This window comes from Sarcophilus harrisii, chromosome 2 (genome assembly GCF_902635505.1).
Source record: "Sarcophilus harrisii chromosome 2, mSarHar1.11, whole genome shotgun sequence".
Taxonomy (NCBI): domain Eukaryota; kingdom Metazoa; phylum Chordata; class Mammalia; order Dasyuromorphia; family Dasyuridae; genus Sarcophilus; species Sarcophilus harrisii.
The window spans coordinates 387,474,462-387,502,099 of record NC_045427.1 but is presented as its reverse complement, the minus strand read 5'-3'; the positions used below and the strand labels follow the sequence as shown (position 1 = coordinate 387,502,099).

The following is a 27,638-nucleotide window of genomic DNA, read 5'->3' as shown; positions in this document are numbered from 1 at the left end:
TAGCTGCTCCTTTCTCATTTTCTCCATAGCTATAAAACCTAATGTTTTATATAAAAACTCATCATTAAAGGCATTCTGAAGCAGCATATTGTAGTGGAAGAAGCACTGTCGTGGGAAGTAATAATCCTAGGTTTGAGGCATCCATTAAAATCTGGACTCTTGCCCTACAGAAGCATGTGATGCTGGCTATGTCGTCATTGTTCTGAACCTGTTTCCTCATCCATAAAATGGGGATAACATTTGTCCTCCTTGACTCTCAGAGATGTAAGGATAATACTTTGCAAATTGTAAGGCTGTCTCATAATATTATTACTATTAATAAGACTAATAAGCTAATTTCTGATTATGCTGCATTCTTGATTTCTTTTTTGCTCTTGCTGACTTTTCATATTCAAAGTAGAAACTTCACTATCTCTCTAAAGTGATTACACATCTACATAATCCCCATTGGATAGACATGAAAAAACATTTCTCATGTTCACTTAGGCTAAAAAAAAAATCAGCTGGTTAAGTCATATTGTCATATTAGATATTTTCTTAGTTCCATTCTCACAGATCATAGCCCAATAATGTGAATAAAAAAGTTAAAGTGTTATAGTGAATACATAAATTCAGGAAGGATAAAATCAGGAAGACCAGGTTCACATTATACTTTAGACACTAGCTATGTGAATTTGGGCAAGTCTTTAACATTAGTTAAAGACTTTAAAAAGAAAAGAATGGACTTCATGGCCTCTATGGTCCCTTCCAACTCTAAATATATGATCCTTCCTTCCTTTTATATTTTGTGATGAGAGAATAAGCTCTAAAGCCACTTACCAATGGAGAACAAATTTAATATTGGTTACATCAGGCAGTCATTTTAGAAAAAGTAATCACCTCTAGAAAAATGAATAATGTTAGCTATATGCCCTCCTAATCCCTTAAAAAATCTATTCCAAAAACTCACCTCCTCCAGGAAAACCTTCTGACTTAACTCTACTTATAAACCAATCAATCAACAAGTATTATTAAATGCTTACCACATGACAAGTACTAGTCTAGGTTCTAAGGACACAAATACAAAAGCAAGTCAGTGTAATTGCTTATAAAGACTTTATATTCTAATGGGAGAGACAATATATCCATAGACAAGTAAATAAAGGATGTATGCCAAAAATACACAGTGACTGAGAGTAGAGAAAAGCAAGCACTAACAAATGCAAGAATTAAGAAAGGTCTTTTAAAAGTGGCAGCACTTGAGTTGAGCTTTGAAGGATTACAAGAAGAGAAAATGAATAAGAGCATTCTGGGCTGTACCCAGATTGTGAACAGTTTTAAATGCCAAATAGACATTTGTTTTTTAATCTAAAGGCAATGGAGAACCATTGAACTTCTTGACATGGCCAGATCTGTGTAAAGGAAGGTTTAAAGGGAAAAACTGAATGGAAACTAAGGAGTTGGCTTTTGCAGTAGTCCAGGCAAGAGCTGATAAGGTCCTAAGCTAAGATTACTACAGTACAAATTGAAATAACCGAGTAGATGTAAGAGAGATTGAGATAGAATCCAAAACACTTGATTGGATTCTTGTTCTTTGTCCTCTGTGCTCAAAGAAGATCAAAATGACTGCACGATTTTGGGACCATCATGGAGTGTGTCCAGCTATGGCTCTTTATACCAATACAAGTCCAGAAGGCCTTGCCACAGGTCTTCATATGATTGATGGTGAGAACAAAGAGTGGAGGATGAGTCCTGATTGCAAACCTGGGTGGAATGGTAACAACCTCAAAAGAAATAGGGAAGTTAGGAATGGGTTTAGGAGGAAAGATAATGAATTTAATTTTGGACATAGTTTGAGATGCCTACAGGACATCCAAGTGGAGATTGCAGTTAGAGACATTTGATTGGGTTTCATAGAGATTTAAACTTTTCTTATTAAAACACAGGGACTTAGTATTCACTTTATCTTTGTATTCCCAGATCCTTTCAGAGTATATAAGTAATAAATGTCTCATTACATTGCTTGTGTCCCCTGCAGAAATAACACTGGACTTGCAGTAATAAGATTTGAACTCCAGTCCTGACTCCGCTTTTTACTAGCTTTGCAACCTGACCTAAAGAAGTTATTTTAACTTTCTAGGTCCCAGTTTCCTCTTCTTTGAAATATTAATAGTATTTCACATTCTACAACATCCAGAGTTTTTGTAAGGGAAAGCATTTAATAAATTATAAGTGATTATGACTTTATGCAATAATGTTTCGAGAATTAGTGTTAAATCTCTGAAAGGACAACCAATGTCTTTATGTAATATTATTTATAATTATAGCAGCTACATTTATACAATGCTCTAAGGTTTGCAAATAATAACTCATTTGATCTGCACTAGCCTGGGAGGTTAAGTATTATTACCTCCATTTTACAGAGAAGAAAATGAGGCAGAGATTTGACAATACAAGAAGTGGCCTTAGTCACATTTAGAAAGATATATTACATGTTTTTAAGAATTCTGATATTTCATCTAATAAGATTGAGCCTTTCTTTATTCATTTTGATATCATTCTTCCTCCTCCTCTTCCTTTTCATTGCTTAGTTACAGCTTATAAAAATGAACACATTTGACTCAGCTGTTCAGGTAATACATAATCCACAGAGCATAGTTCCAACTAAAAAACTTTAGCCTGAAGAGGGATAAAGATGCTTTAACATTCAGACATTCAGTAATGACTTTATCTCTATGAATTTTCCAGCATCTGTTTCTTATAAGCCCAAAAGACATATATTTTTTTTCTCTCTTCTCCCCTATTGTGTTACTTTTGAATTGAGGCAGGGGACTTTTAAATAGTCACTTTTATTCAGAAAATTCTCTTCTATTCCATTACGTCTCTTCAAAGGACAAGCTATGGATTAAAGTTGGATGAGATGACCTATAAGGTCCTTTCCAACTCTAAAATTCTGTGATTTTATGACTTAAAACTGCTTTTCATATTCTGAGGCTGTCAGTGAAGGGGAAAAAAATGTCTATTTGACAGCTATTGGTTGGTGAACATGTAAACTTCAAGTGAAGCCTGAAACTGCCACTAACTACATATGCTAGAAACCTTTCCCTCAGCTAAGAGAACCACCAGCTGAGCTCTGCACCATGGAAAGCAATGGGACACACTCATTAGCACACCAGGAGCATTTCTGAACAAAGCTTTTATGCAGAAAGATCTGTCACAGGCAAACTTTTCCCATTAGAACCTAAGGGTATTCATCTTGTTTCTGCTACAAGTATTCAACTTTCAAAACTATTTAAATGTAGCTTCAGTGACCTGAACTAATTATTTCTATATTGCTTAATTTACAAAGCACTTACTTGATTTATTATCATGAACTCCTAATTTGTGTGTGTGTGTGTTTCAATCACACACAAGGAGCAACACAAAAAGTCCAAAGGGCATCGGGGAACAACTGAATTTTGGCCTAAGAAGTCATTTATTTCAACCCACTCATTTTATAGATGAAACAAAAATTCAGGAATGGTTATATAACTTGTTCAAGGTCAGACAGCTACTTATTGGCATAGATGGGATTTTAGCTTGGGTCTCCTGAATCCTAATCCAAGCTTCTTTGTACATGCGTTATCAAACAAGATAATGTCCTAAAATGGCTTTACAAAACCTTAAAGAGTTATATAAATACTATTATTACTGCTAAACTTCAACAGCAGTATTAGAACTCAGAATATTTTTGGCTCAATCCTTTACTTCCTTCCTTGAACAATGGTGATTTCTGACTCACCCAGTCATGAAGTCAAAGGCACAAGAATCTGATCATACAACTCACAGCTAAGCTGTCATCCTAAACCATGGTGTTGAACACAACCCTTCATTCTACCAAGAGCTGTCAACAGGAGTGTTACAAGACAATATATGTACGCATGCTTGACTACAGCCCAAAGAGATGCTTAACATTTTGCCAATTTATCGCTGACTCTCCATTAGCCATTAGAGGTAGCAGAGTGCCACCTACTGCTCTCTTTCTGGAATCCAGTAAAGGAGATTTGGGTTTGATTCATTTCTTAGTAGTTAATCATACTCTTGTCATAAAACTCTAGGATAGCAGAGCTGATTAGAACCATAGAAATCATCTAGATCAACTACTTCTCATTTTATAGATGAGGTTAAATGATTTTGTCTGAAGTGACATAGAAAAACAATTCAATTTTAAACAAGTATTTACAATAAACACTTAACTCTCCGCTTTTCCATCCAAAAGGGGGAAAAAAAGTGGTAAAAATAAAAGTTATTCTCATGATTCTGATTTTTTCTGTGCTTTAAAGACATTACAGAAACCTAACATATTCCCTCATACTGGATATTAAGCTGAGAAGTTAAAATACATTAGGGCTTCACTCACTGCTCTATAGCAATGATGCTGGAACCAATATCACTTCAAAGAACTTCCTCAGTGGTGAAATAGATCAAACTGCAGACACACTGACCTTCAGTCAGAGATGGGAGAACTGAGTCAAACAAGGGCAGACTTACTTTCCCAGATGCAAGATTGGTCTGCAGTTCTCAGTTGCAAAACTGCCACCTGCAGGACAGTAGCTACAAAGTTAACACTTCCTTTGAAGTGTACCTGCGAAAGCTTTACCAATAATCTCCTCTCTCTAAAGTTGAAAGGAGATCTTGCCTTCTAATTTGCAGACACATACAAATATGCCCAGAGGCTTGTATAATGGGCAGAGCCTTATAAATATTAATATAAAATAAGCAGCTTCCTTCAGGCTGGGTGCACAGTACTACAGAAGCCAATGACAAACCACAAAAACATTTGTCTTTGTTTTTTTATTTATGTTTTTGAGGAAAAGGAGGAGGAAAATAGACACAGTGGGGTTTGAAGTCATCATAGTGAATGAATGATGGTCCGATTCCGAAGCTCCTGAACATATTCCTTGGCATGGATATAGCTTGTCTTTGGCTGCTCAGGAGGAGGAGGGGGTCCTTCCACGAGTTTCACAAAGTAATGGCAATAAACCTTCTCCATAATGCCATATAAACCTCGACCATGGTAGCGGATGCGTTTCAGGTACTGGCCTCGACCAGAGGTAGATTCAGCTAAAAAGAGAAAAAGTCAATTTTAAAAGATGCTACCCAGCAGCACCACAGCATTGTGCCTTTAGGACAGCTACACTTACAGGAAGCTGAGACAAGGTATCTGTGGGCCTGTGTTAAGGTTTGAAAATCTGTACCATAATAGGTTATTCTCCTTCAGATTATATGAACCTTCTTATGAATTTTAAATGAACTTATATGAACTCTTAATCTAACTAATTTAACTTAGCACAAATACCAACATACTATGAAAATTTTAAATTTTTTTATATTAGAGATGTATGCACTTGCAACAAGAAATTATTCAAACATCCCATTGAGTCACCCTTTCCTACCCCTTATTGTACTCCACACAGCCTTCTCCAAACCATGATTTGTGCTGTCAAAATTGACTGCTTTTACCTATGTTTGTATCCTCAGCACTTAGCACAGTGCCTGGCACAAAGTAAGTACTTAACAAATGTTTGTTGACTAAACAACTACCAAATCTAAAAGAATTAAATGCTAGTTGTTCACTCATTGCAGGTATGTTCATAAATGCTACCAAGAATGAATACTCAAACTTATTAATATATATTAATATATAACATATAACAATGCCATAAATTAGAAAAGAGGATGTTAAAGCTGAAGGAGATATCTTAAGAGTTATCTAGTTGCATCAACTTATTTACTAATAGATGGGAAAACTGAGGGCCATCATGATTTGGCAAGGAGACAAACAGATTATTATATCCCAGGTCTCCTGATTCATGACTAGCATGGTGCTCTTTCCAATTCAATAAACATTTATTATGTACCTACTGTGTCCCACTATACCACAATGCCTCCCACACACCACGCTGCCTATTGTTCAGAACTGTAAAATGCATGAATCTTTTGGATACTATATAATTTAATACCATTAGTTCAATTTTCTGAAGAAATCTAGTCACCCAAAATACTGTTCCAAATTAATATATCCAAATATCCTTCCTTTTTCAAAAGTATAATTTTCTCAATCCAATTTTCCCTTTTCCTTTAAAACCAATAAAGTCTACAATTCAAGGAATTTTAACCAATTCATAGCAATCTTCATCGTTCTCATGTTCTTATTGTGATAGAAATAAGCTTTATGTGAATTTAACACATAGTAGGAGGGAGAAGAGGTTCTCTCAAAGTATTCTTTAGACATTTCCCTAACCACAAATTTCTCTTGTGAGAGAGATTTTGGCAGTACTATTTTCATTATGCAAAAAATAAAGTTAAGAAGGATTTGAGTAAGAATAGAATGTCTGCCTTGAAGATCTGTTCAATTTCCTCCTCAAATTTTCTACTGACTTTTTGAAAATTCATTGAAAAGTTCTGGAAAGAAAATTGCACTACAAAGATCTTTATAAAACAGAGCACCAAGGGTTCAAGTGCAGCCTGGGAATCCAGCGAGAGAATATGCACAATGTTTATCAAAATGGTAGCTTTTTTCCACTGAAAGGTCATATTCTAATTTTTGCACTTGCTTCAAAACAAATGATGACTAAATTACACCACTACCATGAAAGTATTAAAGTAGAATTTTTGTATGGCATCAAACTAAATGACTGAACGACTTACCAAAAGAGAGTGGGAAGAGTTTTTTGAGGAGGGAGTTACTGGGGAATGTGTTCAACCTTTTTCTTTCACTTCCCCGAAGTATTTGTTTGTATGTATGTATGTATGTATGTATGCAAATAATAAAACCTCAGAAGCCATAATCCAATGACACATTTTACCTCAAAATCATGAAACATCATCAGTAACTGTGACACTTTACCTATCATTTCCTTACAACAAAGTGGACCTAATCCTTTCAAACAGAAATTGCTTCAAAATAGTTTTATGTTGACATTGTCAAAATGACAATTGTCAATTGTCAATTGACAACTGTCAAAAATGTCAAAATTATTTATGTTGTTCTCCTTGCCAGAATATCCCCTTTTCCTGACAGCCTGTCCAAATCATACTTGTGCTACAAGATCCAGTTCTGCATTCAAGTCTTCTCTAATCATTCCAACCCCACAAGAATGTATTCCTATAATACTGCTCAGCCTTTTTCTATGTAACACACTATCATATATATCTTGTATTGTGATATCTTATCTCTCCTTGAAGTTGTTTTTTTGTCATATACATATTATATATCTTTTGTCAAATATATTTTCACTAAAGTCTAGCTCTGTGCTAGGCCTTCACTAGATACTTGGCAATGGATACATAAGAGTTTAGATCCCTCAAAAAAGTGAGGACCATAAATGTTTTAGATCATTAACATGAGTCTTAAAAATCATAATAACTAGAATTTCAAATACAAATTTCTCTTAGCATTTTACCTTAGTACTCATTTTTTCATCACTTTCTGTCATGAACATTAATTCACAAAATTAATCGTTACAAAACTCATCACTTCTGATGTCATGAATCATTAAGACATGACATTTGATTCATCCTTGTCCACTTGTTAAAAGCTATTCCCAATGACTTTGGTCATTATTATAAGTTTATTAGAGAAATGAACTTTCTAAGTCTATGGTCATGCAATACCAAATAGCAGTTTCAGACTGATTACAGCCATCTGAAGAAATTAGGTTATAATAAGAACATATGCCACCAAAAACACTAGAAAATCTCTATCCTTGCTTGTAACAAGAGCTTGAAATGGTTGATGCTGAAACAAAAAGGGAGCCAAAAAAAAAAAGTTTTTCTACAACTATAGTCATTAAAAAATTTTCTCTATTTCGTAGTAGCATAAATCTAGAATTAGAAGGGACCTTAGAAGCCATGTAGTCCAATCATCTCATTTTGATGAAACTAAGGATCAAGAAGGCTAAATAATTTGCCCACCAGTAATTATATACGAATATCTGAGCCTTTAAAAATATGAGATAAAACAGTCCTACAAGGTAAGTAGAGTCTTGATAAATAACACTGTCTTGTTTAACAATCTCATTCCATTCACTGTGGTATCAGACACCCAATCGCTCAGAAAATGAAAGGCCTCAAAAACTGAAGGATAATAAAAATAGCTTAATCCAGATAGCACTTTAAGGTTTTCAAACAACTTTAAATTTATTATCTCATTTGATACTCAAAATGATTCTATGAAGTAAATAGTATAAGTATCATTATTTCACTTTGGCAGATGAAGAGGTATCTCCAAAAGCTTAAGTTGTTGGGGGGTTTTTTGTTTTGTTTTGTTTTGCTTTGAGGTCACATAACTAATACCTAGAGGCACCTAGATCTCCTAACTCTAAATTCCAGGCTCATTTTGTTTATAATAAGCTTACTACTTAGAGGAATTTATGATCACCTTAATTTTCATTAGAATTCAATTACCACCAGTTAAGAAACACATCTTCCTATGGAAATGAATAAAATTATTTCATTCTGTTTTGTATTCAGAGTCATAAAGCAAGAAAGGTCAGTAAGGGGGTTTAAGAAAATTTTCTCGCTCCTCATCCACCTCATCTCCTGCTGAGTTTCTGGGCATTCCCTAACATTATTTATTCATGCTGTTCCTAAAGGAAACTGCTTATGATTAACTACCATGGCCCTGCAGTCATCCGAGTTGCCATTTTGATTTCCTTGTGCATGTGCCAGAATATAATTAGTAATATGGGAACCTGATTTAAAATAAGATGTTTCAATGGAAAGTCAAAATTTAATTGAATTCCAGAAGAAAGTATAGTTACCTCTATCAATTCCAGATTAGCAGGAATCAGATTTCATTTCACCCAGAATAAACAGCTCCTTTAGGAAAGCAGTACTGAGACAAATAAATGGAATTTCATATCGTTTTTTCAATCTATTTCAGAAAAATTCTAAAAAAGGTTCTAACTAATTTCTTCATGGTGATTCCTTATATTTTCATATAGAGAGGGGTATACTTTTGGATTTTTTTTAAAGCACAAATACTTTTTAATAAAAATTCTTCTTACAGTATAATATAGCCTTGGCAGATTGAGAATTTTTTGCTTAGGCATCAACATCTTTCTTTGATTACAAAACTGCTGAGGTCAGTGGTAATTGCTGCTGAAGTTAGGGGAAAACAACAGCTTCAACTACTTTACCTAAGAATGGTCGAGAGAGGCCTAGGGAAGCTTTGTAATAAATGTTGGACTCCTTAGAGAGGAGCTTGTTGCAAAACATCCCTTATAATTATATAAGCACTTTATGGCTTTCAAAGCACTTTCACCTACATTATTTCATTTGATATCCATCAAGAATAAAAAATCAAAGATGATGCCTGAGTATCTGACCTCCCATCACAGCTTCCTACCTTCAATTTATCCCCTCATCAATCTACCCTACATGTTGCTACCAAAGTACTGTTATTAAAATATAGCTCTTATCACATCACACACCCTAGCTCAAAAACCTTCCACTGATCCCCTTGGATCCACCAAATAAACTCTGAAATATTAAACCTTGGATTTAAGACTCTTCACAAAGTGAGGTCAATTTAACTTTCCAACTTTAACTCTCACTATTTCTCTTACCATACAGATGATCATAGGATTATATTTTTAGAGCTAGAAGGGCCTTTTAGGTCACTGAATTCAACCCCCTCATTTTTTAGATAAAGAAACTGAGGGCCAGAGAGATTAAGTGCTTGGCCAGTGTCCCACAGCTAGCAAGTGTCTCAGGCAAGCTCCGAACACAAATGTTCCTGACTTCATGTCCAGCATCCAATTTACTATACTATACTGCTTCTCTACACCATATATTATAGACAAACTAAGCAACCTACATACTAACCATACCTAGTGGATTTCCTACCTCTATGCTTTCGCACATGTTGTTCCACCAACCTGGAATATCATTCTTTACCAATCCTCTTCCCCCCACCCAGTTACTTCTGTGCAATCTCTACCCATACTTCAAGGAACTGTTTGAATGCCATTTTCTCCACAAAAACTTTCCTTCTCCTAAATCAGAGGTTCTTCTTCTAAATTTAGTACTTTGCCTCTTATTCAAGAAACATTTATGAAATAACTAGTATATAAAAGACTCTAGGGACACAATGAAAAATGACAGTCCCTGTCTTTTGCCTCAGGAAAACTTGAGGAAGTAAAGATCATTTTAAATTGAATAAGCAAAAGGATAAAAGACAAGATCAGGAGAAATGACTGGTGGTCTAATTTGACTACAACATAGAGGAATAGTTGAGGAAGAACATATAAAAAGTCAGATTGTGAAAGATCTTTTAGGTCAGATTAACAAGGCAACATTTATCATGAGGCCTATGCAAAAGGAGTATTATTTTGACAATTCTGTCAAGAATAGATTACAGAAACTGAGGTCAGGGAGGATAGTTAGAGGGCTATTACAATAGTCTAGGTAGGTAGGTGTAGGTGTAGTAAAGATTTGTTGCAGTAAGGAAAGGCAGGGAGGGGATGCATGAGATATTGTAAAGGGAAAATCAAGAGGACTTATTAAATGATATAATTGAAGGATGAAAAAGAGGAAAGAGGAAAATTGGCTTTCAGTTCAGATCACTGGTAGGATAAGCAGGTTCCATTAACAGAAATAAGGGAGGGTTATTTCTACCTTCTGAATCCAATTCTCCCTGTGCAACAAGAGAATTGTTCGGTTCTGCACACATATATTGTATCTAGGATATACTGCAACCTATTTAACATGTATAGGACTGCTTGCCATCTGGGGGAGGGGGTGGAGAGAGGGAGGGGGAAAAATCAGAACAGAAGTGAGTGCAAGGGATAATGTTGTAAAAAATTACCCTGGCATGGGTTCTGTTAATAAAAAGTTGTTAAAAAAAAAAAAAAAAAACAGAAATAGGGGAGTCAAGCAAAAGGTCAGATCTAAGGGAAAAGATGACTTCAGTTTTGGATATTTTGAATTTCAAGCATTTAGATTTCTTATAATAAATGTTATAATATGAAAATGTAATATTTATTTATGCACAAGGCTTATCTCCTCTACTAGACATAAGTACATGAGCAGATACTTTGCTGTCTTTCTTTTTTATCTTTTAAAATATCTTCCACATATCAAGTGATCAAAACATGTTTCTCAACTGAATAAAGTGTCATGATTTGAGAGAAGAAAAATATAAACATGTGTGGTCATTTGTTTATTCCAAGCCATTATGATATTTAAAATCTAACATTTTACCATTCAAATAGTTAAGGACATAGTTAAAGTTAATGATTCAAACTAAAAGGATTATAATTAAAGATAAAAAGAGCTTTTACTACTAATACTTTATCCCACTATTGGCTTAAAAACAAATCATTTTAAAATCATTCCTATACTTTCAGAAACCTTTAAACTACAGTATGGTGAACAGTAGTTATATTAATAATCTGATAATCAATTTAAAAGGCCTAAATCCGGTACAGTCTCTACTTAGCCTTCTCTGTGAAAGACAAGTACTTTATATCTTGAGTTCTGCTTTTTTGTTGATTTTTTGGTTTCTCAGGAATCAGTTTTCCCCCAGCCTCTGGCTTTCCCATGAGATAAAGAATATATGTACTACTTGTCCTAAGTTCATGCTTCCTGCTTTCGGCAAATGCCATATGCAGGACTGGTTAGGAAGGATTTTTATCTTGAAACAGTGATAAAACTCTAAGCTCTATGTTACTGCCTCAGCAATCCTCCTCTATCCTGTAGGAATTAGCCTCAATGAAAAAAAATTAAAATCAGCAGGGTCACTATTTTTCTACCTAGACCCCAAAAAGTATAAAACATATTCTCTAAGGTAGTAGGGGTAGCCTTGAGGTCACTAAATGTTTAGAATGGTGATCTTTAATGCCATAAATATTGTCGTATTTTGTTGTATTTTTATCAGTGAAATCAACTGAACTATTATCTATGTCTAGGGTCTAGGATGATGCACTGTTACTTAGGCTGCTGGTCCACAGCCTACAATTAACTAAAACCATTGCTGATGTGACTAATCACTAACACTTGTTCTTTAAAACAAACCAAAACAAACAAACAAACAAAAACCTTGCAATAATTGTTTTTTAAATATTTCAATAAACTGTATTTCAACAGAATGTTTTCTTTGTAATCCTAAGCATTTTACTTTATGCACTGAAAAACATTATTTTGAGGAATCTGTAAACTTCACCAGACTGCCTAAGAGATCCATAACACAAAGAAGGTTAAGAACCCATACTTTAAAACAAAGCAGACCACCTAAACAAAGAATATCCTTTGACCACCAAGTGCAACCACTACCAGGTATCTAGGCATTGCAGTAAATACAGGACTGGATCTGGAGTCAAGAAGTTGGCTGTCTCGGAGATTCAAACTGTGATCTTGGAAAAGTCAAATAACCTCTTTCTGCCCGTTTTCTCATGTATAAAATAAAGACAATGATAGCCCCTATCTCCCTAAGTTGTGGTGAAGATCAAACAAGATAATATGTAGACTATTTTGCAAACCTTACTGCACTATATATATGCTAACTATTATTTTATCATTAAGAACTCCAAAAGATCAGAGGAAAAGTGCTTCTGTGTACAAAAATATTTGTTGCAGTAATTTTTGTTGTAGCAAAGAACCAGAAAAAAAAAAGTGGGTGCCCATCAATTGGGTTATAACTGAATAAATGATAATATATAAAGATTATTATACTATAAGTGACAACAGATGAATTTATAAGAACTTGGGAGATCTTCTGTGAACTGACAAAGAATGAAATGAACAAAACCAAGAGAGAATTTATATAATGAAAATAATTGGGCAAGACATAAGGACTATGATCAAGGTAATGATCAATCATAACTTCAGGAGACTGACAATTATTCATGCTTATCACCTTTTAACAGAATAGCAAAAAAAAAAAAAAAAAGCTATTTTTGAACATGGTCAATATGAATTTTTTCTTTGCTATGTTTATTTATTATAAAAAAGGCTTAATAGGGGAAAGCCAATGGACAGTGATAGCAATAGGAAAAAGAAATGAAGAAAAAATAAAAGCATCAATCAATTATTTAAATTTTAAATACAAAGAGAGGAGAAGAAAGTTCTGAAAGGCAAATTACCTAAAATCACAAGAAGGATAAGATTTGAAATGGGAAAAATATCCTCTCCAAAAATCTCCACTATACATAGTGGAAACTAATGATTTCATAGGCAGTCCTCTTTTTTTTCTGTTCTCCTTTACATGAGAAAATATTTATGTTTCTTGATATTTGTCATGTGAGTAAATACTAAAAAAGGAAAATTGTTAAAACTACAATCAGTTAAAGTACTAGATCAGCACTAATTATTTATCATAATTACTAGCCACAGGTTTCATGCCCTATGTTACCTCAATCATTAAAGGAACAGAGAAGAATTATATATTCTAGCATTTATATCTGGCTTACACTGACATACTTCTAAGATTAACCATTAACCACAATTTTCAGTGGATACACTCAATCTTAAATTACCAAACATAAAAGAATTTTTTTAGAAAAGGCACTTGGGATCACTAAGGAAGCCATTTTGAAGTACTAAAAATATCAAATCCTTTACCTATGTATAAATTGGATCTGAACTCTACATTGTGATGTTTCACTGCCATTTCTTGCGCTTCTAAGAGAACCTGTAACAAAGAGAATAAAAGAGTTAGAAGTAGTGAATCTTAGTTAAAACAAGATGTAGTTTCTTGCTTCCTGTTGTTATTTCCATAATAAGGACATTAAATAGGTACATTCACAGAAAAGTCAGTTTTAGAAAAGGAATCTGAAATAATAATGGGGGAGGGGCAGAAATATTATTTTTTCTTTAGACAAGATTTGCAAATGCAAGAACTATCAGTGATTCTGCTTAAGTTTTCATAGGGTAAGAAAATCTGTAAAGGAAAAGAGAGCAGCAATTGCAAGCAGGACCCTAGGATATTGAACAATTATGTCTGTAAGTTAGGAACTTCTCTGAAAGTTAGCTCCACAGTTTAAGATACCAAAAAGCTGAAATATAGCTTTAAATTTTGACATTCTCCCTTTGAACTCTATATCTATAGTAGCCATTTGAGCAATTCTCAAAATTATATTTAAGAATTTTTTCTTAAAAGCCAAAAACTAAATAAGAACTCCAGAGATAGTTTGAACTGAGAACTTTCTGCAGAACAAAATTACAAAGTCAAATATGGTCATGTATTACATGGTATGAGTCTTTGCTCCTTTTAAACACAGAACAACTATTTCACAATCTGATGCAAAGTGAAGTAAGTCAAGTCAAGAAAACAATATATACAAATATATACAATGATGAGCAAAAAAGCAAATGGAGAGAAATACTATAAAACAATCCAAAGTGAACCAGATGGCCCCAAAGAATATTTGAAAAGATATTCCCACTTCATTTCTTTGCAGAGGCAGGAGACCCATGGATGAGGCACAATGCATATATTACACTTTTTTGATATACTGATCAGTTTTACTGATTTTTTTTCTTTTTTTCTTTTTTTTTACTCAGAAAAATACTATTTGTTAAATGCAATGGCTCTTTGGGGACGATAGAGGGGAACAATGGGAGAAATTCTGATAATGTGAAAACAAAAGATACCAACTAAAAAATTTTTAATGATACAATATTCCTTGGCATAGACAACAGCATTCAATAAATGTTTAACACTAGATATATGCTCTATGAGGGGAAGAATTATCTTTTTTTTTTAATTTAAAGCTTTTTATTTTCAAAATATATGCATAGATAATTTTCAAAATTATGCCAATGGTCATTAGAGGGAGCTAATTCACCCCTGCAAAGCCCTGGGTTCCAAATTTTTTTCTCCTACCCTTCTCCCTACCCACCTCCCCTCGATGGCAAGCAATCCAATATATGTTAAATATGTGCAATTCTTCTATATATGTTTCCACAATTATCGCATTGCATAAGAAAAATTAAACCAAAAAATGAGAAAGAAAACAAAATGCAAGCAAACAACAGCAAAAAAAGTGAAAATACTATGTTATAATCCACATTCAGTCCCTACAGTCTTCTACTCTCTGGGTGTAGATGGCTCTCTATCACAAGACCATTGGAACTGCCCTGAAACATCCCATTGTTGAAAAGTCATGTCCATCAGAACTGATCAGCCCATAATCTTGTTGTTGCTGCGTATAATGTTCTCTTGGTTCTATTCACTTCACTTAGCATTCATTCATAGCATTCAGGTCTTTCTGAAAACAGCCGGCTGATCATTTCTCATAAAATAATAAGAAGAAATTACCTTTTGTTTATCTCAATATCTCCTTCAAGACCTAGAACAATGCTGAGTGAAATGAGTAGGACCAGGAGATCATTATATACTTCAACTACAATTCTATATGATGACCAGTTCTGATGGACCTGGCCAACCTCAGCAAGGAGATCAACCAAATCATTTCCAATGGAGCAGTAATGAACTGAACCAGCTACGCCCAGCGAAAGAACTCTGGGAGATGACTAAAAAACCATTACATTGAATTCCCAATCCCTATATTTATGCCCACCTGCATTTTTGATTTCCTTCACAAGCTAATTGTACAATATTTCAGAGTCTGATTCTTTTTGTACAGCAAAATAATGTTTTGGTCATGTATACTTATTGTGTATTTAATTTATATTTTAATGTATTTAACATCTACTGGTCATCCTGCCATCTAGGGGAGGGGGTGGGGGGTAAGAGGTGAAAAATTGGAACAAGAGGTTTGGCAATTGTTAACGCTGTAAAGTTACCCGTGCATATAACCTGTAAATAAAAGGCTATTAAATTTAAAAAAAAAAAAAAAAAAAAAAAAAAAAAAAAAAGACCTAGAACAATAATCTACATAGTAAACAATAAATTTTTATTGAATAAAAAATGAGTATAGAAGGCAAATGTTTTAAAGTGATTTCTTAGAGAATATACCCGGTTAACAATTGTCTCAAGGCAAAGAAGATACAAAAATCAAAAGAATGAGAACTGATTCTAAGTGAAAATCAATTAAAGAAGTAGAACTTAATGCTGCAGCCTGATGTCTCCAGATTGACAAGGGGCAATATATAGAAGAGTACTTTACTTCTGTCAAAATATTAGGAAGCACCCCATTTTCCAGATTAGGCCAATCAAGCAGGCCATGTATCTTGAGCTTGGCATAACAACAATATTTTACATTCACCCTCTGGCAAAATCACATAATTACTCTATTGCTTTGACCAGCACCAGATCTCTGAGTTCAGATAAGTTCTGGCTAAGAAGTTTTGCTATAAATCAAACTTGTTATATTGTTGCTATTGTACTTCACTGTCAGAACTACAGATCACTGAGCAACCATTGGTAGTATTAGGTTCTTCCCACACATGCCTTGGGTGCCCCCACTAGAGATAGACTCCCCAGCAATATGTGTCCTTGCTTGCAAGCTATTTCCTTCACTTTAAAATTAAACTTCTATTTAGATTCTCCTGTCTCTAGCCTGCTCTGTTTGGCTCTAGTTGTCCACAAGTAGAGGCTGATTTGGTCCAGTTGACAATTCAGAGGAACTAATATGGTATGGTTTAAATAAACTTCTGTCAAAGATACTAATTCTTCACGAGCCCTTTATAAAACCTGCACCTGTAAAGAATGTGTCAGCAGAATACAAGAATTCTAGCTCCCTCTAATGACCATTGGCATAAAGAAAAGACAATATGTAATATAAAGGAGATATATACAGAATAATGTACAACAACACAGCATAAATGTCTTATTTCCCACAGCTACAAAATTCAATATTTTATTCAGTATTCCTTAAAGCATCTACAGCAAGAAACTTAGAGACCTTAGAACTCAATAATTTCCTCAAAAAAATGAAAAGGAAAAAACAGCACCAAATTTACCTCTTTGATTATTTTTGCTCCCTTCTTGTCACTGAATTCCAACTGGGCCAGGGCTTGGTCAATGGACATTCCTCTTATCTAGAATTATAAAATGACAAAGAAAACAAAAGCACAATTAGAAGGTAATCATTCCTTCCACCATCATTGACTTCCATCCATATGGCCCTTTCCTCTGATTGACCAAGTCCTCCCAGAACTTCCATTTTAAAGTATGTGCCCAAGATAGCTATGTTCACCCCTTCATTCCTCTAAGGGGTCTGCTCATGACTCTCCAGAATTCTTTTTCCATCTTCTCTCCTAGCCCAAATTTTTCAGTTTCCTTTTATATGTTGTCTTACTAGGACAGAATAAAAGTTCTTTGAGGGTAAGAATGGTGTTTCTCTATTTCTAGCCATATGAAAAGATGCTCCAAGTCATTATTAATCAGAGAAATGGAAACTAAGACAACTCTGAGATATCACTACACACCTGTCAGACTGACTAGAATGACAGGGAAAGATAATGCAGAATGTTGGAGGGGATGGGGGAAAACTGGGACACTGACACATTGTTGGTGGAATTGTGAACAGATCCAGCCATTCTGGAGAACAATTTGGAACTATGCTCAAAAAGTTATCAAACTGTGCATATCCTTTGATCCAGAAGTGTTACTACTGGGCTTATATCCCAAAGAGATCATAAAGTAGGGAAAGGGACCTGTAAGTGCACGAATGTTTGTGGCAGCCCCCTTTGTAGTGGCCAGAAACTGGAAATTGAGTGGATGCCCATCAGTTGGAGAATGGCTGAATAAATTGTGGTATATGAATGTTATGGAATGTTATTGTTCTGTAAGAAATGCCCAACAGGATGATTTCAGAAAGGCCTGGAGAGACTTACACGAACTGATGCTGAGTGAAATGAGCAGGGTCAAGAGATCATTATATACTTCAACAACAATACTATATGATGACCAGTTCTGATGGACCTGGCCATCCTCAACAATGAGATCAACCAAATCAGTTCCAATGGAGCAATAATGAACTGAACCAGCTACAGCCAGCAAAAGAATTCTAGGAGATGACTAAAAAATATTACATTGAATTCCCAATCCCTATATTTTTGCCCACCTGCATTTTTGATTTCCTTCACAGGCTAATTGTACAATATTTCAAAGTCTGATTCTTTTTGTACAGCAAAATAAAAGTTTGGTCATGTATACTTATTGTGTATCTAATTTATATTTTAATATATTTAACATCTACTGGTCATCCTGCCATCTGGGGAGGGGGTGGGGGGAAGGAGGGGAAAAACTGGAACAAGAGGTTTGGCAATTGTTAATGCTGTAAAGTTACCCATACATATAACCTGTAAATAAAAGGCTATCTAAAAAAAAGAAAAAAAAGAATGGTGTTTCTTTCTGCATTTAACCATACTCCCATTTATAAACCATCTTATTTTAAAAACTTCTCTTCTTACCTAGATTACTATATGGGCCTCCCACCCAAGCTACCTAACTCTAGTTTCTTTCCTCTCTAATCCTTCATTAAGCTGTCTAAATAATCCTTTAACACAGTAACATAAACATATCATTTCTCTACTCAAAGCCATTCAAAGAGTCCTCATTTCTTACGGAATCAAAAATAAATTGGTCTTTTAAGATCCTTTGTAATCTGGGAACACAACACATAAAATGAGCTAAAAGGTAATAGAAATAAAGAGAAGGAAGGGATGGCAAGGCTGAAAATTCCAGAGTCAAAATCAGGAGCAGAGCCAGGAAAGAAGTGAGTATGTAGGGATCACCTCAGTTTTTCCTTAAATGTTAGTTCCAAGCAGGAACTCACCAAGAAAAAGAGAAGCTTCTTGAAAATAGGGTTTGTGTTTATATCTATCTTTGTATCTTATTTTACACACAGTATGTGTGTAATAAATGTTTGTTGTATTGAATAATGAATGAAAAGTGAAAGTCTTATTTAAGCTAACAACCTTTAAGGCAGAAATTGAATGCCCCAAAATAGGAAAAAAATTAACACAGGATCCTTAGTTCAAAATCATTCTTCTAACTTAAATAATTTAAGAATAAACTTTATTAGTTCTGCTAAAATATACCCATTTAGTAAATACTAAAACAAAATCTGGAGCAGCTAGGTGGCACCGCGGTAGACAGAACCTGGAATCAAGAAGATTCATTTTCTCAACATGGCTCTTTTCAACAATGAGATGATTCAGGCCAATTCCAATAGAGTTGGGATGGAAAGAACCATCTACATCCAGAGAGAGGACTATGAGAACTAAATGTGGATCACAACATAGTATTTTCACCTTTGTTGTTTGCTTGCTTGTTTTTTTTCTCTCTCATTTTTTCCCTTTTTGTTCTGATTTTTCTTGTGCAGCATGATAAATGTGGAATTATGTTTAGAAGAATTGTACATGTTTAATCTTATATTGGATTACTTGCTGTCTATGGGAAAGGGGAGATGGGAAGGAAGGGAGAAAAATATGAAACACAAGGTTTTGCAAGGCTGAATGATGGAAACTATCTTTGCATGTATTTTGAAAAATAAAAAGCTATTATTAAAAAAAAAAAAAAATGACATCTTCCTGAGTTCAAATCTGGCCTCAAAACACTTACTAGCTGTGTGCCCCTGGGCAAGTCATTTAACTCTGTTTGCCTCAGTTTCTTAATCTATAAAATGAGTGGGAGAAAGAAATGGCAAACCTCTATTTTTGCTAAAAACTAAAAACCTCCCAAAAACCCCAAATGAGGTCACAAAGAGTGGGACACAACTCAACAACAAAAACAAAATTCATAGATTGTATGGCAAATAGTGCACACAACTGTCAAGGAATTGCAAAAAATATTATAGATTAAGAAGCAGGCTAGGTCCTCTTCTCACAGGAAAGGGGATTTGCCTGTATTCCTTCCTTTGGACTCCCCTTTATTCATAATCCTCATTTCTTAGATAACAAATCTGGAAGCATCAACTGAAGATTGACTTGCTGTGAGCAGCAAGGCCTCCTAAAACTTTCAAAACTCTCTGCTGCCCAAGCAAGCTCACCAAATAGTTTCTGCATATCTTTAGTTTAAGCATTTCTTTTTCATTAGCTACACTACACTTGTCTGGATAGAACTAAATTTCATTCTTTTAGGTTTTTTTGGTTTTGTTTTTTTGAAATAAAAATCATCAAAAAACACAGCTTTTTTTGTTAGATTTTGTTAAAAATCAATCTTATTTATTCTAAGGTATGTAACTTTCCAAAACACAGACATTAAAATCAATTGCTTCCTTTCTTAAATACTTCACATTCCAGTTAAAAATCTTACCAATTTTGCCAAGTACCACATCTTGTCTTTGCTGTATTTTATTTGTCTTCGACAGTGGTATATTTCCTGGAAAAAAAGATTTTTTAAATTTTGATAAATTTTTCCAAACAATAATAACATATAAGGTTATTGTTGCTCTAATTACATAAAGGAGATGCCATAAGAAATGTTATAAATTAAAAGTATATTAATTCTGTACTTTGTGTCTTATAAGTCTTTCAGAAACATTTTTATTTAATCTAATATCCAAGTCATTTCTACCTCAGAAAGAGATGTGAAAACCAGTATAGTCCCCCTCCACCCTCAGATATATCTTTCTCCTAAGATAAAGGGAACATTTCATAGGAATCTTGAATAAGAAAAAGTTCATAATATGTTAGAATAAAGTTTGGAATTAACATTTTAGATGTCTCCAAAAGCAGTCCCTATTCCATTCCCTTTTGGACCTCTCCTTGTTATAAATTTAATCCTTTCTTAATAGAGAAAATATCGTCTCTAAGGAAAATATCCCTTTTCAGAAAAAAGGTAAAGAAGAGAGGGTCCTTAGATGAGTCAATAGCTTAATCACTTTGGGGCTAAGGAAAGTAATGATCTTAACAATATAAATTTATTTATTAAATATTTACTCTATCCATTTTGCCTACTTTTCATCTGTTTATTTACATATTTGTCGATATGGTTACCACTCAATTTATTACCTGTATCTTAAGAGTTTTTGTCCTATTAATCATCTTTCTACATAGGGGGAGGAGGAAAGGGAAAAATCTGGAAAGGGCTTTTAAGAACAGAGATATATTATTTCTGAATACTTCAGCTGAACTAAAAAAAGAAGTTTTTAATATGTTACAAGAGTACAAACATTTCAACAATTCTTAATCTTTTTCCTTTTATCATTTTTACATTTTAAAATGTCTAGTAATTACAATAAATTATAATGTAATAAATATTCAGCATGTATGAAAAAAGTCACACAAGATTTAAAAATAAGAATATGCATAGTGAAAATGCTTTTCTTACTGCCTTTGAAAGTGCTGTCTTAAAATAATGAATCCTTTTTAAAAAATAAAATAAAATTTATTCATAAGAAAAAATATACAAGAGAAAAAAAGTGACATAACAACTAAAGGAAGGTCTTAGATTCAGAAAAATCAGGATTCCAGTTCCCCCACTGCACATCATCACTATGTGATCCTTGTCAGTTTACCTGATCTCTCGGTACTCCAGACACTAAAACTATACATTGGAGAAAGCTATTGATATGTATTGGTGGAGGGTTTTCGTTACTAGAAGTTCCCTACACCTATAAATGGGTAAGTATGAACAAATGTAAGCATGCATACTAACAAATATACACAACATGTAAATTGTGTGAAATATGTGTGAAAACTAAATGTAAATTTTTTTTTAAATCTATTGTCCAAACTATGACATAAGATTAGACAGCAAATCCATTGAGTTAGTACATGATACATATATACCAAGGACAGCCATAGCAGAAGGATAATGAGTTGAGTCCTAGACTGAGTAGGATGAAGAGAACAGACCAGATTTTATTTAGAAAATTATAGAGATGCTTCAACAACACCAAGCCGCTGCTGCTGCTACAACCCTTCATCCACCAAAAAACAAAAAACATATTTTTGAAATAGTGGTGATATGGTATGATTCTGAATCTTGGAATACCACTATAGTTCAGAACACAAGAAATATATGATAAGAAAAGTAATGAGGCTAGTCATATAGTGTTATGGGCCAGAACTTGAAACAAGGTGCCAAGTAAGTGGAATTGAGGAGACAGTGGTTAAATCTAGTTTAGCATTGATTTAACCCTACAACAAATATTTTCCTAGTGATATAATGATTGGTGTATACTCAATGTGGGATATATAAGGAGCAGCTGTCAGGGCCAGAAAGGAAAATCCACTAGACGCTCTTGCACCTCAGCCAGGATTCAGTCGAGGAGATTCAGAAGTCAGAGAAGGCAGCTTAAGCTCTCAGAACCAAGACTACAGAAGGCTTCTAAGAAAAACTAGCCGAGCCCCAAGTGAAGGAGATAAGATGTTGAAGGAGACAATAAAGGATTTGGACTTTAATTCCTGGCTGCATGAGGTAATTATTGAACTGAAAAGAAACTTGCTCCCAGAGAATGTTATAATTTAGAGAACAATATTACAATATAGTAAGAGCAAAGAATATCTGATGGAGAGCCTGAATGATGAAATGATCCTCACAAACTATAAAAAGAGCCACAAAAAAGAATCGTGAATATTGAGAAGATATTCTATAGTACATTTAAAGAATCTGGACAAGAATCACACAGGATAAGAGCATATACATGAACAGGATGGGATCTGCACTGATTGAGGGAATACTTACACAGGGATCATACCCAGATTTATTAGTGTATATGTATGTATTCTGTATATATATGTACATATAAATACATATAATCAAGAGGGATAGCAAGGCATAGTGAAGAAAGAATGGACAATGGAGATTGGAATAATGGAAATGGGAATGGGCAATATGATCATTAACTCAGTATCCATCAGGCAATAATGGTAACAAATAATAGTAACAGCTAATATTTATGTAGCACTTACTTATATGACAGGCACTGTGCTAAGTCCTTAACAATTATTATTTCATTTAATCCTCACAACCACTCTGGGAAGTAAGTGTATTATTAACCCCATTTTACAGATCAGGAAACTGAGGCAAACAGAAGTTAAAAAGACTTGCTCAGGGTCACACAGCTAATAAGTGTCTGAAGCCATATTTGAACTCAAATCTTATTGACTCCAAGCACAATGCTTGGAGCACCTAGCTGCCTGAGGGTAGAGAAGAGCTGCCTGTCTGCCTCAGTGGAAAGAGTTTCCATATTGGAAGTTCCCCACATAAAGGAAATGACAAATCCAACCCTCTCCAGAGGAAAAATACATACATACATCATGTATTTGTATATGTATGCAATATGTGTGCATATATGTATGCATCTCTCCATCAATTAATCTTTATTAATGAAACATTTATACAGTACTTATAATGTGCCTGGTTCTGTGCCTGGGATACAAGAAGAGACAAAATATAGTCCCTGCTCTCAAGGGACTGACAATATAATGGAGGAAATGACAAGGAACAAATACACACACACATGTACACAGACACATATACAAATATAGACACATAAATTTACATGTAGGAAAAATAGGAAATAATTAAAAGAAATTAAAATAAAATGACTAAAAGAAAACATTAGAATTAAGAAAGGTTGGAAAAATGTACTACAAAATATGGGTAAAGAAAGACAGGAAAATAAGGAAGCCAATAGATGGATATGAGGAAGGAGAGTATTTCAGGAATGGGGAGCAGACAGAGAAATGAAAAATGACAAAAGAACTGACATAGAGGAATCAAATGGGGAGGAGGGCTGATGGTTCTGGAACCCTATTTTCATTGGGAATGGGTTTAAAAAGAAACAAAACAGATATATCTAGAAGGATTATAAAAGTCTTTTAAATTCAGAAAGAAATAAGAGGGTGAATAAGATAGATTCAAGGGAGAAGATAAAGGAGAAATTTTTAGAGAGAATTACATCAGACCCAGGTTAAAGAAAACAACATAATATACAAAACTCTCTGAATTTACAAAGAAATAAGAGGATAAAAGGGATACAAGGAGTTATAAATTGATGTGTAGATTAACTGGAATGGGATGAAGAGAAAAGGAAAAGCTGGGGAGGGAATAAGAGAAGGGTTCATGGAGGGAAAATAGGTTAAGTAATAGAAAAGCAAGGTAGTGGACAGAAGTAAAGCAGAGAAGTCAGAAGGGATAGGAAATAAGAGATATGAACACATACAATAATAAAGCTCAGGGATAGAATATATTAGGTTAAAAAAATCAGGGATAGTAGATTTAATCAAAAGAGAAAAATAGGGAAACTACACTATACGTCAGCCACATTAATCAATATTGTTTTGGACTTTAAAATAACTAGATAGCATAAGCTTGGAATATTGCTGTGGTTAAAGGAATGATGAGTTCGTGGATTTAGAAAAATATGACAAGACATACTTATGAAGGATTATGTTATCCACCTTCAGAAAAATAGAAGACAAACAAGCATAATACAGTCTTACATAGACATATATGAATGCACATATGTATATATGTGTCATTATAGTGATATAGGTGTACATATGTGTGTGATTATAGATATGTATATGTGTATATATGTATGTGTGTGTGTGTATATATACCTACACTTAACTGTAGCCTTCTTGAGGGAGGGAGGAGAAAAGGGGAAAAAAATAAGGTAAAAAAGTGCAGAGCAGTAAACAAAAGAAAATCTACAAGAAAAAAAAAAAAGATGGACAGCTATAATATATAGTATTTATTATATAGGCTTTCTTGAAATGGAAATTATTTTATATTTTGAACCTTTTCTATTGTTTTATTGTGCACATGGCAGTTTTTCTTTTTCTTTTTCTGTTTTGTATTTGTTTTGAATGAGAGAATAAGGGGAAAAACTAAAAAAAAAAAAAAAAAAAAACAGGGAAAAAAAGAAATGAAATCATGGAAGATGGAGTGCCTTGTCTGTAAGCAGCAAGGACAACAGTGTCAGTAAACTTTAAAGTGTATGGAGAAGGTCCTCAATTAAGAAGGGCTTTGAATATCAAAGATTTTGTATTTGATCTTGGAAGCAATAAAGACCCACTGGAGTTTACTGAGTACCAGGATAAGACAGTTGGATTTTTGCTTTAGGAAAATTAATTTTGTAGCTAAATGAAGGTTAGATTGGCATGAGGAGAAATCTGAGGTAGGCAGGCTCACTAGCAGACTACTGAAATAATCCAGGTGTGAGATGGGAACTTGCATCAGACTGCTGACTAATCCAGAGGAGAAAAGGGAAGATATTTGAGAGATATTGTGAAGGTAGAATCAACAGGATTAGAGGCCAGTTTGAATGTAGGTGAGAGAGAGAGTGAGGGGTCCAGGGCAACTCTAGTTTGTGAGCCAGACAGACTGGAAAGATGATAGTACCTTCAATAGTAACAGAGAAGCTAGGAGCAGAAAGAGGTGCACTTTAAAGGGAAAGAGAATGAGTTCAGTTTTGGACATGCTAAGCTACAGATATCTGCTAGACATCTAGTTCAGGTCATCTAAAAAGCATTTGGAGATGCAAGACTCCTGGAGATCAGTAAAGAGGTTGGGGCAGGACAGGTAGATTGGAGATTCAGCAGCAAAGAGTTTATAATTAAATCGATGGAAAAGACGAGATCACCAAATAAAATAATATAAAGAAAAGAGGGGAAAGGACAGAGCCCAGGGAAAGAATCCTGAAGGATATCTATGGTTAAAGGACGTGATCTAAAATATCTTATAATGTAAATAATAATACAATGTGTAATATTATAGTTAACATTTATATAACTCTTTAAGGTTTGCAAAATACTTGACATATATCATTTTATTTGATCCTCATAACTGCTCTGATAGGTAGATGCTAATGTGATCCCCTTTTACACATAAACTGAGATTGAGAGAGGTTAAGTGACTTGGCTGGGGTTACATAGCTAATAAGTGTCTGAGAAAAGATTTAAATTCAGGTCTTCCCAATTTCTAAAACTAAAGCCCTACCTATCCCACCCCCTGTTGTGGAAAAAAAAAATGGTGAATTTGGAATTAAAAGAGCTGGATTTGAATTCTGCCACCACCACATCCATCCAACTTACCATAAGCAAGTCACATTTCCTTTCTAAAAAATTTGAATAATTTTCAGAAACCAACAAATCAAATTGCTACATAAAGAATGGGGGGGCACCCTCCCCAAAAAGCCTAAAGACTAAAGGCTCTACAGCTATCTAGATCCCCAATTCCTCATCCCTAATTTTGTGGGCAACTGTCACCTATCCAACAAAGAAGGTGGGACAATCAAGCATTCCTGCATGACTGTGGCAAAAAAGTGACACCAGTCAAGGTACAAACTGGTAGCTCCTCCCAAGATGTTGAGAGTATGGTACCATACTTACTGTATGTCCATTAACATCTACAGGCTCATAACCAAGTTAGCCAAGAGGTGAGAAAATGTTTAGCCACTTCAATTATAGAAGAGAATCTCTCCAATGTGTAACATGGGTGGGAATGGCCATTCTGTTGAACTTAGAGATCCCTGAAGTACTGAAATAAGAAGGCTTTAAATTACTGTCATTGGTTTGCCATTTTAAACACAGACCAGAATTCATATACTCTAAGTGGTTTATGCTTTCAAAGTAGTCACGTTGGTTCTTAAAATCATAGAACTACACATATATTGTGAGCACTAGGAGCTGGTGAGACTTAGAAACTACCAATAAACCAAAAAGCATTTATTAAATGTCTACACTATGACAAGCTACAAAGACAAAAAAGGAATAGACCCTGGTTTCAAAGAATTTATATTTTACAGAGGTGAGGGGGAAAAAAGAGAAGAGGGGGAGAGGAGTCCACATGGTACAGATATCATGGTACAGGGGAGAGAATGATGAATGTGTAGTTAAGGAACGTGGGTTTGAATCATGTCACTGCTATTTCTCATTCATGTTATCTTAAGCTCTCTAGATCTCACTTCCTCATCTGTAAAATGTGATGGCTGGACTGAATGATTTCTAAGATTCCTTCCAGTGCTAAATACAGGATCTAATGTCTATGCAGACGATTACACAAAATGATTACAAAATAAATACAAGGTAGCTTGAATAGGAAGAGCACTAGCAGCAGGGGTTGGGAAAGAATCAGGAAAGATTCTTAAGGAACAGAGATTGAAGAACTCTTGGTACAAATCCTAGAAAGTATGAGGCCTGAGTTTTATCAGAAATATAAAGGATCTTCTAAAATAAATGATTCCAAATCCCTAAATCCTTAGGGATTACCTAGTTCAATTCTCTCAAGGATACTGAGACCCAGAAAGATAAAAACTCTTGCCTATAAACACAAGGAGTTACTAGCAGGCAAGAGACTGAGAATTAGATATCCTAACTTAGGATCTATTACTTTTTTCCATTACCCCACTTCTCAAAATACTTCCTCAAGGTGCCTTCAGAGGTGCCATCAGAGCCAACAATACAAGCCTTTAAATACTTTCAATCTTAGCCAAATGTCATCCTTTGTAAGTGAATCTGATTTTTTAATATCTGCCAAAAAACTGTTTAGAGACAAATATAGTGAATAAATTGGAATGATTAAGTTGTGTAATACTAGATTTAATGAAACTCACTTTTCTATATCACTTCAAATGACTCTAAGACAATATTCATGTATTCAAAAATGATTACAATCACACACACACAAAAACCATGCCAGAATTTACAGCTCCACATATTGTTCCTTTACAAAGTAATCACTTAGGAAAGCTCCATTCCAATGATACTACCATTTCTCAGTAATTTTTGGAACACTTCTTTTGGAA

The 27,638-nt window shown here is 34.4% G+C and overlaps 1 protein-coding gene across 2 annotated transcripts in view; it reads right to left on the bottom strand.

The window, feature by feature from the left end:
- Nucleotides 1–4,797: 4,797 nt before the first annotated feature.
- MRPL22 (mitochondrial ribosomal protein L22) overlaps nt 4,798–27,638 on the bottom strand; it is a 51,409-nt gene continuing 28,568 nt past the window's right edge. For both annotated transcript variants that reach the window (XM_031953589.1, XM_031953590.1), the window contains 4 exons: nt 20,192–20,257; nt 16,891–16,968; nt 13,585–13,654; nt 4,798–5,082 (listed from right to left, as the gene is read on the bottom strand). In XM_031953589.1, the coding sequence (XP_031809449.1) occupies nt 4,871–5,082; nt 13,585–13,654; nt 16,891–16,968; nt 20,192–20,257 (426 nt within the window). In that variant the 3' untranslated portion in view covers nt 4,798–4,870. The remainder of the gene's footprint in view (nt 5,083–13,584; nt 13,655–16,890; nt 16,969–20,191; nt 20,258–27,638) is intronic.